Below are 13,568 nucleotides of genomic sequence, written 5' to 3'. Positions count from 1 at the left end.
AGTGTATGCTTAAAGCATAAATATTAGCACAGTTTTAAGCCATGTTACTTCAATAATAATATTTTAGAAAATAACGGAGGCATGGGGTGACATGGTACTGGGAACTGTAAGTAGTTTGAACTCCCTATGGCTAGATATGAGGGAGTAAAAGCTTCTTCTCCCAGAGGTGCCTGCATTGTACCTTCAAACACAAATTGCTCATGTGTGTGTTCTTGGATGCACGTGTTCACACAGCAGAATGATCAGTGGGACTAAGCATGTATGTGGGTGTAAAGGATGGCTGGAGAATTTCCCATAGTATGAATCAACTTTCCAAGCAGTACCTCTCTGAAAACCACACAGGACCTCCAAAACTTGCAGCTTTTATGCTCGAAGTAGAAATGCAAACGTGACTTTTCCTCTCTTTTTTCTTTCTCTTTCCTTTGGGGCATTATGATTTGCGATACAGACGCTGAAAGGTTATGTTTATCACACTCAGTTCCTGTTCAAAGTGATAATTTCCAACTGTTATTTTTGTCATACTTGTCCTTTCTCTTTCCTAACTGCCCTTCGCCCCCCACACACTTGTGGCAAGCTTTTAACCATTGACCTGTCCTCCTGGCCCCTGTTTTCCCTGGACTTGGAATTAGTCTCATACTTTTTTTTTTTTAAATATTCCACAAATGAATGCAGTCATACCATGGCTACTTCTCTCCTTCTGACTCATTTCATTTAGCATGATACTCTCCATATTTATTCATTTATAAGCAAATTTATGACTTCATTTGTCCTAGTGCCTGGAGAGGGAGGAGGAGGAGTGTCTACCATAAAGGGGGTGGTGGGCAGGAGGGAAACGGGACATTCGTGAAACAGTCACAGTCCTCCCATTGTCCATCGATTTGCTCGAGCGGTCCCAGTAACATTGTGAGACTTCTTGTTACTCTGTTTGGTGTATGAGTGCATCAAGGGTAGCTTGCCACGTTTTGCTGAGCGGGCAAGATACTCTGGTAGCTAGCTGGGCTCCAACTCTGATCAGCCATGTCGGCGGCGTACCCGCTGTGCTATCGCTTCAGCGCAAATAGTAAATTTTAAACGATGAAAAAAGGATAATGTTTTTTAAAAAGAAAAAAATGTGACTATGAGGTTCATTTCAGTCCAGCATGGCACTGGAGGTTGTGATTATGACTAATTCAGAACTTTCCAAAGAAGTGGAGGGGAGGCTCCTAGAGGTCGCTCCCGGACCCCCAGAATGTGCCCATACTGTCCCTAACGGCCTGTGGCGGCCCTGTCCTGCCCAGCCCAGCCCACAGAACAAAGGCCACTAAGATGCCACCACCTTATCTGACCATTCGCGGGGGAGCGTGGGCCGGCCGTGGCGCCTCCGGGCCGATAGGGGGCGCGCGGCCGCCGAGACGCGGACTGCGCAGCCGCGAGGAGGCCCCGCCCAGACGCCCTAAAGCGGGCCCTGGAGGGAGCGAGGCCGGGGGTCTGCAAGGCGCGAGCATGAGCGTGGTCGGCACGGGTGGTCGCCGCTGGGCACGAGTGTCCCGCCTCGTCTCCTTCAGCGCGACTCACCGGCTCCACAGGTGGGGGTGGCCCCGCGGCAGAGGAGCGGGAGGAGTGGCCGCGGAGTGGGGGAGGGCGCTAGGGCACGGCCACGGAGGAAGTGACCAGAGGAGGCCCGGGAGTGGCCCAAGAGGCGCCCCCCGGGGGCTCCGTGGCCTGAAGCCACTTACTCCCCACTCCCACCCCCTACTGAAAGAACGCGGGTTGCCAGGACTGTACGTTTTAGGGGTCCAGGCTCCCACCTCTTCAACGCGAGCGTCCCCACGCCATGCCCGCCACCGGAGTGTCCGGCCCTGCCAATCCTCTGGTGTCCCCAGCTCTGCTGCCGGCCCTGGAATCTGTATAGCTTTGGGCCCTGGGGTCCCCAGGTGTAGCCCCACCCGCAGGGTCCTGTGAGGCTCCCGGGATTGGCGCTGTGACCAGCTCGCTGGACCCGCGCAGCGCCCATCAAAGACAGCGGAAAAGAGTTCCTCGGGGATGCCGCTCCGAGCAGGTGTGGGGGTGGCAGAACTGATGAGCGGCGGGTTTTTCTGGGTTCCTGGGGGCGGTACCGCCCAGATTCCGACCTTGGTCTTGGGGCCTGGAGTAGTTGACCTGGTGTAAACTCAGCGCGTGGGTGTGGCTTCTTCCCGTTGTAAAGTGGCTCAGTGAGCTTACGATGAAGCTGGGAGCCGCCCATTGGTGCCCTCTCTTGGGTTGTTTTGGCTCCCGATGAGTCCATTGAATTTCCCTCTTAGTTGTTCTTGCCCTTTGAGATGCTTAACATTTGTAAAATAAACGTTAGCGTTTCTGACAAAAAGATAATCTTGGTTTTGTTCATACACAGAATAGGTGTGATTACAGAGGCGTGGTGGCTTCTGTGTAAGAGACAGTTCTTACACTAAAGCTTTCTAACCTGTGACTTAGGTTATTTGTTCAGTATACTTACACCGGTCGTGTCCCTTTCTCAAAACTAGTACAGCTATCCCAAAGGCAAGATTTCTCCCTACTGCACTGTAGGTAGCATTAACCCAGACACCCCCTCTACCAAAGCAGCTCTGAGAGGAAGTAACACAGTTGGGATTTGAATCCCGCACTTAGATTGCTTAGTTAACTTGAAACACTCATTTGTTTTTCAAAAATTGAATCTCCTTGAGATACACAGTTACACAGTTGTTCATGACTAGGTTTCAGTCATACCATGTTCCAACACTCAGAAACATTGATATTTAAAATTCTGCTACTCATTCACCGTATTTCCACTGATCATCTCCCTCCTCGACTGTAAAATGAGAATAATACTTTCCACCCAACAAGATCCATCCATCCTTCCACTGTTGGACTGGTTGAGTGCTTGTCAAGTGTTAATGCTAGTTAACAGGAAGACTGTAATCAATATATTCCCGCCTCAACTGTCTATCTGGAGTTTACATAATCTCAAATTCTTTTCCCCACACCTGGTGGTGCTCAGGGATCACACCTCTAGGTCTCTGGGAACCATAAGGGATAATAGATATCTAACTCGGGTCAGCTGCATGCAAGGCAAACTCCCTATCAGCTGTAAACTATTGCTCTAGCCCCGATTTTCTCAGTTTTGTGGAGAAAATGTGCAGATAATTTTTTGAAAAATCTTGAAGTGTAGTATTCCAAATGTAAGAAGTGTGTGAGCAAGAAAAAAATGGGGAAAACAAAATACTCAGGAGGAGATTGTATAATTGGAAGCTCAAATAAATGAAGGTTGGTTTTGACTCATTGAAAAAGCAAAGCCAATCAGGTGTCAGTATAAAAATCCATTCAGAAAATTGTTCTATCTCTGGAGCAACAGCTTAGTATTATAATTTAAAGTTTTCAATTTGAATATTCATTAGTAGATTGGTGACATCTCATAGGCAGTAGTAGAGGCCTAGTAAAGCAGAATTGTTGAATACAGCATGTCCAAGGCGTGGTTTCTGCCCCAGAGTCCCATGAATCTGTCTGAGATGTGCAAGGACGTAAAACAATAACAAAAGAATAAAGCAAAACTGTTAAAGGGGAGACTTAATGAGGACTTGTAATTTTTCAGGAGGAATCAGAATTTAGGCTACTTGAGGAAAACTTTTTTTTTTTTTGCCATACCCAGGGAAGCTCAGGGGTTAATCCTTGGGGACCATATGGGGTGCTGGGGATTGAACCTGGATTGGCCTTCTGCAAGGCAAGTGCCCTAACCACTGGACTATCTCTCAGGCCCCAGAAAACATTTGTTTCTTTGTTGTTACTCTATTTCCTTGCTTCACTCAGCCTGGGCCTAATAATGTAGTAGGTATTCAGAAAATGTTGAGTCTGGGAGTGGACTTGGAGCAGAATTGGGTTGCAATCTTGCTGTGCACTGGGAGTGTTGAACTTAATGTTTACAATGTTTATTTGTGTGGTACAGTTGAGTATAGTTAAGCAGCGTACTCTTTCTGCATAAAACTAAGTAATAACATCCCATTAATTTATAGATTGCCACTTGGTTAACTAAAGTAAAGAATTTTGGTGCTTTTTCAAAGATCAGAACAAATAACAAGGGGACCAGAGCGATAGTACAGCACCTTGCACATGGCCGACCTGGGTTCAATCCCTGGCGTTCTATATGGTCCCCCAAGCACCACCAGAAGTAATTCGAGTGCAGAGCCAGGAGTAACCTCTGAGCATCGCTGGGTGTGACCCAAAAAGCAAAAAACACAAAAACAAACTGAAAACCAAAAAAAACAAAAAACAAATAACAAATGTATGGAGTGGAGAAGATGCTCAATGTAATAACATGCTGCCTTTTTTTCTCCCCCTGTTAGCAAGTATCTGAGTAATGAAGAAAATTTGAAACTGTTTGGGAAATGCAACAATCCAAATGGCCATGGTCACAATTATAAAGGTGAGAGAAAAGTTGAAATGTAGCTTCTTCAATAAAGACGAAAATGAATAGTTTTAGTAAGAAAACTTAGGGAGGGCTGGAGTGAGAGCACAGAGGGTAGGGCGTTTGACTTGCACGCGGCCGACCCAGGTTCGATTCCCAGCATCCCATATGGTTCCCCGAGCACCGCCAGGAATAATTCCTGAGTGCATGAGCCAGGAGTAACCTCTGTGCATCGCTGGGTGTGACCTCCCCCCCCCAAAAAAAGAAAACTTGGGGAGTGATGTGTATGCATTGAGTCTTGGATAAGAAGTTAATATAAATCTAAAATGAAAAGATCTATTGCCTTTGTTGCTGTGTTACAGGTAGTCCAAAACAATGAAGTAAATGATTTTTTCTTGCCCTTAACACAGCTAATCATTATTCTTATACAATATTTCTTTTTGATTAGATATTACTGGTGTCAATGTTAAAATTAGATTACATTCTTTGAATAATTGCTCACATAAGGGAAATATTGACTTGGAATATGTTTTATGGCAGGAAAATAGGTTGAATCTAAAATTTTACTAGTGGTGTTCCAAGTTAGTAATTATGCAAGGATAAGAGCTATAACCGATGCCTCAAGAAAAAGCTACAGAAGCCATAGAGTAATGTAGCATTTGGTGTGGTTCAGTAAAAAGACCAGATAAAGTATCAGAATATCAGGATTTCTAGTTTAGTTACTGCCTCTTGCTTCATGTATGATATCTTTACTCAGTTTATTCATTTACCATGTTATATCTAATGATATATAGAGCTGAAAAAGATTATTAATTTATAAAGTACTATGTTAAGATTTTTCAAATGTTTTATATAAGCAGTTAATAACTTCAAAGGCATTACTGATTACATATGTAAGTAAAAGGAGAAGAGTTCTAAGTCCTTTTAGCAGTCTTGCATGCTCAGGAAAGTTCTATTCTTGATGTCGGGGTGATATGCAGTGAATAGGGCATTTGCATTGCACGCGGCTGACCTGAGTTCAATCCTTGGCACCTCAGATAGCCCTCCACGCCTATCAGGTGTGATCTCTGATTATAGAGCCAGGAATGAGCCCTGAGCACTACTGGGTATGCCTAAAAACCAACCAATCAACCATCCAACCAACCAACCAACCAACCAACCAACCAAGAAACCCCACCAAAACAAAAAAAGGTAGTGTTCAGAAACAGCAAATTGTGTCTGGTTGCATCCCTCCTTTATATTTTCTACTTTTACAAGCAGAAATAAAGCAGCACCTCAGAGCTACCCAGTGCAGATTCCTATGCAGTACATCAGCATCATAATCAGAATTTATGCCTTTTTTTTTGGTCTTGGCTAAGCTCTTCCTACTAACCTCCTCTGTCCCGGTTGAGTCTTGCTTTGGTGGATAAATAAGAGCTCGTCTAAAAGAACTGATATTGGGGGGGAAATACCAGCTTAGCTTTGTAGAGCAGATATTTAATGATCTGTGTTGCTAACTTGTATGTGAATGTTAATTTGTTGAAAGTCATGCTATTTTTTGGTGTTTTTGTTTTCTTTTCTGTAGTTATGGTAACAGTATACGGAGAGGTACGTCCAGAAAATATCTGTGTGGTTTGTGCCGATTGCTTTAGCCAATGTGATAAATTCTGTGTTGAAAAATCCCATCCAAATCTGTATTGCTTCACTGTTGGCATTTGTGTCTGGTGAGCTGCTGCCAATCGAGTCCTTTTCTCATCCAGAGTGTCATCTTTAATCTCCTGTGTGTGGCCAGGTGGGAGAGCGGCGTGCTGAAAGGAATGCCTGGTTCACTTGGTGCTTCCATCAGAGACTCATGATGGTCTCGGGGATGAAGACAAATATTAGCAGGATTTATGCACGCTGTGTAGCCTGTAATAATTTGCCTGAGGCTAAGTATAAAGAGCATATGATAGTAATTTTCATCTTTTTTTTTCATTCTTTAGATTGATCCTGTTACAGGAATGGTTATAAATTTGACTTCTCTCAAAGAGTATATGGAGGTAATGGCATGTGGGTGCTTATTATGTGCTGTGCTATCCTCTATGTGTAATAATTGATGGCCCAATTTTTATTTCCACAACCAAGCCTCCTGAGGTTCTGTGACCTCCTGAGTGGAATTGAGTGTGGGAGTTTGGGAATAGTTGTAGGTACTATCAGTTTTTTTTTTTAAAGGTTTGGATGACTTACAAAACCCTACAGGGACAATTAGTTACAGTTGTATTACAGTGATTACATTATACAGTAGTAAATGTATAAATGTAGCATTTACATCTTGGATCTGGCATATCCTGATTTCTTCTATTTAACACATTCTCCTCTTTCTTTTTGGGGGGGAGAGGGGTGGCAGGGTGGGTGGAAGTTTTGGTGGATGGGGACGGTTACTTCCAAGAAGTACATTAGAGGCCCAGGGTACATCTCAGTGGTGCTGCTTGGGTCCTGTGGTGCCAGGGATCACTGCAGATTACATGGGCCTCTCTGGCAGTCTTTGATCATGCTGTGCTGGGGGTGGAACTCAGGTTAGAGCATGTGCTTTTGGGACCGCAGCAATAGTACAGTGGGTAGGGCGTTCGCCTTGCATGCGACCGACAGATCCCCAACATTCCACATGGTCCCCCCAGCACCACCAGGAGTAACTCCTGAGTGCAGAGCCAAGAGTAACCCCTGAGCATCTCGGGGTGTGACCCTAAAAGCAAAATCTCTCTGGCCCTTCTACTCTCCTTTTAAAACACAGGATTCAGGGCCTAGAGAGGTATATCAGTGGAAGAGAGCTTACCTTGCATGTATAAGACCCTGAGTTTGATCCCTGCTCCCTGCCACCCCCCCCCCACTCCTGCCCCCAAATGATAAAAGACAGCTTTCTTCTTGAAGGCTTTCTTCACCTTTGTAAGAAGACTTATCTCACTTCAGCCTTACTATAAACTTACAGGGGCAGTTAATTCTAGGAATAACAAAATAATGTATTTAATTTACTGATTGTATCATTATATAATTCTTACAATGTAAAAAAAATTAGTACGTGATTATACCAACTTTTTTATTCCATGGATTGAGAGATAGGAACAGTTAAACCTGAGTGCCAAGGTTATCTCATTAGTCCTTTACAACAGTAGTTAGTAGTAGTAGTTAGTAGATTCCTTCCACCCAGTTTAGTTTTTGTTATGCCATTATTTTACATTTAGTTCTTTATTTTAGCTTCACTCCATTTTTTTAATCTAAAATCTGAATTTGTTTTATGAAAATGCTGTTATTGATGATAATCACGTCTTCAGTTGCTTATCTATATATATCCAAGAAGTTGTTTTCCCCTGGGTCAGTCTTTGAGCTAAGGACCAGGAATATAGAGATGAGTAAAACATAGACATCTTACTTTTTTTCTAGGAAGAAGTGCCCCGTAAATGTTGGCAGAGCAAATAGAGAATGAATAAGTGAGCAAGTAATATTGTGTTTCAAAGTATAAAGGAAAAGCTCAGAGACATTTTTTGTGATTAGTTTTTGTACACACACACACATACACACACACACGCACAGATGTAAAATCCAAAATTATTTGAAAAAATTCTGAGATGTCTGAAGCAGGCATTCTCTGCATCTTTCCCGAACATGCTCTACCAGAAGGATGCCACACACTCGTATCAATAAAGATGGCTCGTTAAGATAAATGTGGCAGGGCAGAAGGATTTTCATCAAAGAATCCTCACTGGAAATGTTAGGACCTAAAGTAGATTGAATATAAAACAAGGTTTTTTTTTTAAAAAAAATATATATATTTGTTTTTATATCTTTTTTTTAAAATTTCATGTGAAACAAGCCCACATATGATCTATTTCATTTTATATTTAACTTTTAATTAGTTCTTTTTTTTTTTTTGCCATACCTAGCAGTGATCAGGGCTTCTTCCTAGCTCTGTGCTCAAGGATCCCTCTTGTGGGCTTGGAGGACCATATGGGGTTCCAGGGATTGAACCCCAGTCGGCTGTGTGCAAGGCTAGCACCCTGCATGCTGTGCTCTCTCTCTGGTTCCCATGTGATCTGTTTTAAAGGAAATTTATTTTAGGACATTTCTAGATTCCAGTTTTCTTAAGGGTTTTGCTGTATTTTTGTGGTTGTTGTTGTGAGTATGCTCTTCTTGGACCATCACTTGATCACTTGATACCCTGTTACTCATCGATTTGCTTGAGCGAGCGCCAGTAATGTCTCCATTTATCCCTATTGCGCGCTAGCATAGCCCAATGGCATCTGCTCGTTCTAGGAACAGGAAGAGCCTCAAACCGATCATTCAGGGTTTTGACGAAGAAGTCTGACCATCTCGTAGGTGGGCGTCCACATGATCTTTTGACGTCCTGTGGAATCCAGTCAGTAATGGCTCTAGTCCAGCGGTCATCTCTAAACCTCATTACGTGTCCAGCCCATCTGATTTTTGATGCCTTGGCAAATGAGACAGTGTCCCTGATTCTTGAGCGTTGATAGAGATTGGAACTCCAGATTCTATGTCTCATTTGAGTGAAGCGTGATACTCCAAGGATAGCTCTTTCGATTCCTCTTGGAGAGACCCGAATAGCGTTCTCATCCTGTTTTCGTAGGGTCCAGGTCTCTGAGGCATATGTTAATGCAGGAAGAACAGTGGAATCAAAGAGATGTGCTCGGAGCTGGAGGTTCTTTGTCCTCTTAGTTATTTCTTAAATGCTCTTGAAAGCATTCCAAGCCACTCTCTTCCTCCTGCGTAACTCAAGTCCAGGTCATTCGTCATGTTGACTTCTTGACCTAGGTATGTATAACTGTTGTATATGGAGATGGTCGTTCTGTTGAGAGTGAATCGAACATCAGGAACAAGACTGTTTCTCATGAACATTGTCTTTTTGAGATTCAGTTGTAATCTGAATCCGACCTTTCCACACTCAAGGTCGAAGTCGGTTAACATTTGTGCTGCTTGGCTGATGTTTGGTGTTATTAGAACGATGTCATCAGCAAAGCAGAGGTGGGGTAGTTGCCGTCCATCTATCTTCACTCCATTCCTTCCCATTCCAGCTGTCGCGTGATGTTCTTGAGGGTGGTACTGAAGAGTTTTGGTGAAATGGTATCACCCTGCCGAACCCCTCTCTTGACATGGATGATTACTTCTTTGTAGAATGATGAGATCTTGGTAGTGAATCCATAATAGAACTTACGGAGGATCCTGATGTATTGAGTTTGTACGCCCTGATTGGCTAGGGCTTCAATTACCGCTTCCATCTCAACAGAATCAAAGGCCTTCTTTAAATCAATGAACGTTAGACAGAGCGGCATCTTGAACTCCTGAGAAACCTCAATGAGCTTGGTTATCATGTGGATATGGTCGATGGTGCTGAATCCTTTTCGGAACCTGGCTTGGTCGAATGGTTGTCCTTCATCTAGTGTTCTGCCAATCCTATTCAGGATGACTCGAGTGAACAGCTTGTAGATGACAGACAATAGGCAGATTGGGTGGTTGTTGCCAATGTCGTGGATGCCTCCCTTCTTTTTTTTTTTTTTTTTTTTTCCCTTTATTTTATTTTTTTTTTTTAAGTTGTAGATTTACAATTTTTTGTGCTTTGGTTTCAATTATACAATGATCAGATACCCATCCCTCCACCAGTGCCCATTTCCCACCCCCATCCCCCCATCCCCCCTGTCTCTGTGGCAGGGCAATCCCCTGTGTTCTCTCTCTCCTTTTGGGTGTTGTGGTCTGCAAAAGAGGCATTGAGTGGCAAACATGTTCAGTCCATAGTCTACTTTCGACATGCATCTCCCCTCCTGGGAGGATCCTTCAAACATCCTTTATTTGGTGCTCCCTTCTCTATCTGAACTGCCCTTTCCTCTAGGATACCCGGCTGGCCTCTAAGTTATGGAGTAATCCTCCTGGTGCTGATCTCAGCTATTCTTGGGTATTAATCTCATACTTTGTTACTTTATATCCCCCAGATGAATGCAATCTTTCTATGTCTATCCCTCTCTTTCTGACTCATTTCGCTTAGCATGATACTTTCCATATTGTACCACTTGTATGTAAATTTCATGACTTCATCTTTTCTAAGAGCTACATAGTACTCCATTGTGTAGATGTACCAAAGTTTCTTTAACCAGTCATCTGTTCTTGGGCATTCAGGTTTCTTCCAGTTTCTGGCTATTGTAAAGAGTGCTGCAATGAACAAACAAGTGCAGATGTCACTTCGACTATACATTTTTGCCTCTCTGGGATATATTCCCAGGAGTGGTATTGCTGGGTCAAATGGGAGCTCAATTTCTAATTTTTTGAGAATCGTCCATACTGTTTTCCAGAAGGGCTGAACCAGTGGACATTCCCACCAACAGTGAAGGAGTGTCCCTTTCTCGCCACATCCACGCCAGCATCGGTTGCTTTTGTTCTTTTGAATGTGGGCCAGTCTCTGAGGTGTGAGGATGCCTCCCTTCTTGTATAGTAGTACAGTCCTGCTGGTTTTCCATTGGGATGGAAACTTGCTTTAAGACAGGTAGCGTGTGAAGAGCCGAGCCAGTGTATTGATGAGTACTGATGGTAAGTTCTTTAGGTGTTCATGTCTGACCTTGTCTGGGCCAGGTGCTCTTTGTTTCTTTACTGATGAGATGGCGTGTTGGATTTCGGAAGGGAGAACATTGGGAACAACATATCCATCCTGCGGAATTTGGTATGTGGGCAAGTGGACGTGGCTATTAAAGAGATCTGAGTAGAAGTCATGAATAATCTTCTCCATTGCCCTTCTGGAAGATGTGATAGATCCATCAGGATTTCGGAGGGCAGTCATCCTGGTCTTGTAGTTCGTGAAGGACAGGCGGGCATTACGGATGCTTTTCCTGGCTTCTGCCGCATCTACCAGCACTGCTGCTCTTCTGTCTTTGAGGTCATCCTTGATCGCTTCTCTGCACTGTTTTGCCAGCTCGAACCATACTCTATGAAAAATTAGATCTCTTCACAAATGCTTAAGAGATAAAAATAAAATAAGGAAAGTACAGTTTTATCAATGACAAGGAAATGCATTAAATTAATGTGAAAAGCATGAGGAAGTCATAATGGCTTGAGAGGTAGCTCAGAGGGCTGGAGTACATGCTCTGCTTGTCCACAACCCTGCATTCACTCTCTGTCATCAAATGTCCCCCACCCAACACCTTCAGGTGTGGCCCTAGTGTCACTGTGGGGCCAGAGTACCAGAACCTCTCAGCTGGGCTATGTGTTACTGGGAATGGTTCCCATGCTCCTTAGCAAGGCTGGGGAGCCCTTCTCCCCACAAAAAAGAAGAAACAATTTTTATATATTTATGCGCAAATTCCGCCCCCCCAATGGAAATTTATAACTGCTTCACAATTTTAGTTTTATCTGCTTTCTAAAATGTAGTACTCACTGAATCTTTGTCCTAATGATACTGTGGCATTTGCTGAAGGCAAAATTGTTAGGAAGAAAGATTTCTAGTAACTTCGGAGGCAGAATTAAGCTTTAAACTGAAGTCTGCGGCTTATTGTAAGAAAGCTCCAGTGTGAGTTCTTCATGCTTTGCATTCAGTGATGTGGATAACCAATTATTGTAGAGATTGGGGCCTTATATTTAAAACTTTAAACTTTGAGATTGCTTTGTTAGACAAAAATGTAAAACACCAAATGCTGGGTTAGTTGCTAAAGAAAAAGGAGATGGTAAAATCATGCTTAGAGATAAAGGTAGAGCACTTTAGAATATGAATTGACACTGGAATTGCTGTTTTGTTTCGTGATTTTTTTTTATAGGAGGCAATTATGAAGCCCCTGGATCATAAGAATCTGGATCTGGATGTGCCATACTTTGCAAATATTGTAAGGTGAGGTGTTATTTTGCTTATATAGATAGTAAGAAGGAAGATTGATTTGAACATTTTATCTGATTACTCATATGGTTTCTAAAGTTTCAGTTTGAGATCTTTTCTAATTTGAATTTCTGTATCTGTAACTATTATACATGAAATTTTGTTTCTTATTTGCCTTTTTATCTTCTTTCCTTCTGCAGCACGACAGAAAATGTAGCTGTATATATCTGGGAAAGCCTCCAGAAATTTCTTCCTGTGGGAGTTCTTTATAAAGTAAAAGTCTATGAAACTGACAATAATATTGTAGTCTATAAAGGAGAATAGCTCCTTGGAGTTGATAATCATAAAAAAGACTTAATTTCTTTTCAAAATTTAAAAGAGATCTTTATTCCCTTGAACTACTAAGAAGTAATTCCTTAATTGCTGCACCTCCACACTGAGTTCTGGAGAGCCCAATTTATTGAAATCAATGTAAGACGAGTCTTTTTAAAACCACATTTGCAATGTATCCTGAGTAACATTTAGAGAACCTTTTGTCTATTGATTAAAATCACTTTATTTTCATCGAAATGATTTGGTATGGAATTATTTGGAAGTAAAAGAAGTCTGTTTTTTTGTTGGTTTTCTCATTACTATTTTCAGTCTTCATTTTTTTCCCCCTTGGAGTGATATAAATAGCAAAAATGGGGGGCTGCAGCAGTAGCACAGCAGGGAGGGCATTTGCCTTGCACGTGGCTGACTCAGGTTCGATTCCCAGCATCCCATATGGTCCCCCAGCACCACCAGGAGTAATTTCTGAGTGCAGAGCCAGGAGTAACCCCTGTGCATTGCCGGGTTTGACCCAAAAAGCAAAAGCAAAGCAAAACAAAAATGGCAAAAATGTCTCTAAGTCTTTACAGTAGGTGAATCTTATGAAAAATAAAATATACGTGGCTACAAAATCTGGAAAAATACACATTTATCGTTTAATTATTGAGCTCCCTTAATTCTCAGGAATGCTAAAGGTACAAACTTATGAAAATTACTGAAAATTAGACAACCAAATAATCTGAGGTAATGCATTATAAACTGATATACAAAGACAAATAGAAGGGACATTAGGGACTGGAGAGATAGTAGAGCAAGTTAAGGTGCTTGACTTGTACACAGCCTACCTGGGTTTGATCCCCAGCACCCTGTATGGTACCCTAAAAACTGCCAGTAGTAACCCCTGAGCATCACTGGGTGTGGCTTCAAACACCCACCACCCCCCAAAAAAGATGTTTCTTGAATAAGCATTGTTGATTGCAATTTTTCAAGTTGCAGTTGAGCCATGAGAATTACTCTTGAGGAACAATATATTGAACAGTCATG

The 13,568-nt window shown here is 42.6% G+C and overlaps 1 protein-coding gene across 1 annotated transcript; it reads left to right on the top strand.

Moving 5' to 3' along the window:
* Positions 1-1,414: 1,414 nt before the first annotated feature.
* PTS (6-pyruvoyltetrahydropterin synthase) lies at positions 1,415-12,785 on the top strand. The gene is made up of 6 exons (XM_056107511.1): positions 1,415-1,565; positions 4,335-4,414; positions 5,961-5,983; positions 6,358-6,414; positions 12,160-12,230; positions 12,416-12,785. The coding sequence occupies exons 1-6, from the start codon at positions 1,483-1,485 to the stop codon at positions 12,537-12,539; spliced, it is 438 nt and encodes a 145-aa protein (XP_055963486.1). The 5' UTR covers positions 1,415-1,482; the 3' UTR covers positions 12,540-12,785.
* The last annotated feature ends 783 nt before the right edge of the window (positions 12,786-13,568 follow it).

Source organism: Sorex fumeus, unplaced genomic scaffold (genome assembly GCF_029834395.1).
Source record: "Sorex fumeus unplaced genomic scaffold, SorFum_2.1 ptg000169l, whole genome shotgun sequence".
In the NCBI taxonomy this organism is placed as follows: Eukaryota; Metazoa; Chordata; class Mammalia; order Eulipotyphla; family Soricidae; genus Sorex; species Sorex fumeus.
Note: the sequence above shows the minus strand (reverse complement) of the source record. Positions and strands in the feature narration are given on the sequence as shown.

Excerpts from the sequence above, each read along its gene's own strand:
- PTS (XM_056107511.1), top strand. The coding sequence starts at position 1,483 with ATGAGCGTGGTCGGCACGGGTGGTCGCCGCTGGGCACGAGTGTCCCGC. Across the intron at positions 4,415-5,960 it reads CCATGGTCACAATTATAAAG|TTATGGTAACAGTATACGGA; the intron begins GTGAGAGAAAAG and ends TCTTTTCTGTAG. Across the intron at positions 6,415-12,159 it reads CTCTCAAAGAGTATATGGAG|GAGGCAATTATGAAGCCCCT; the intron begins GTAATGGCATGT and ends TTTTTTTTATAG.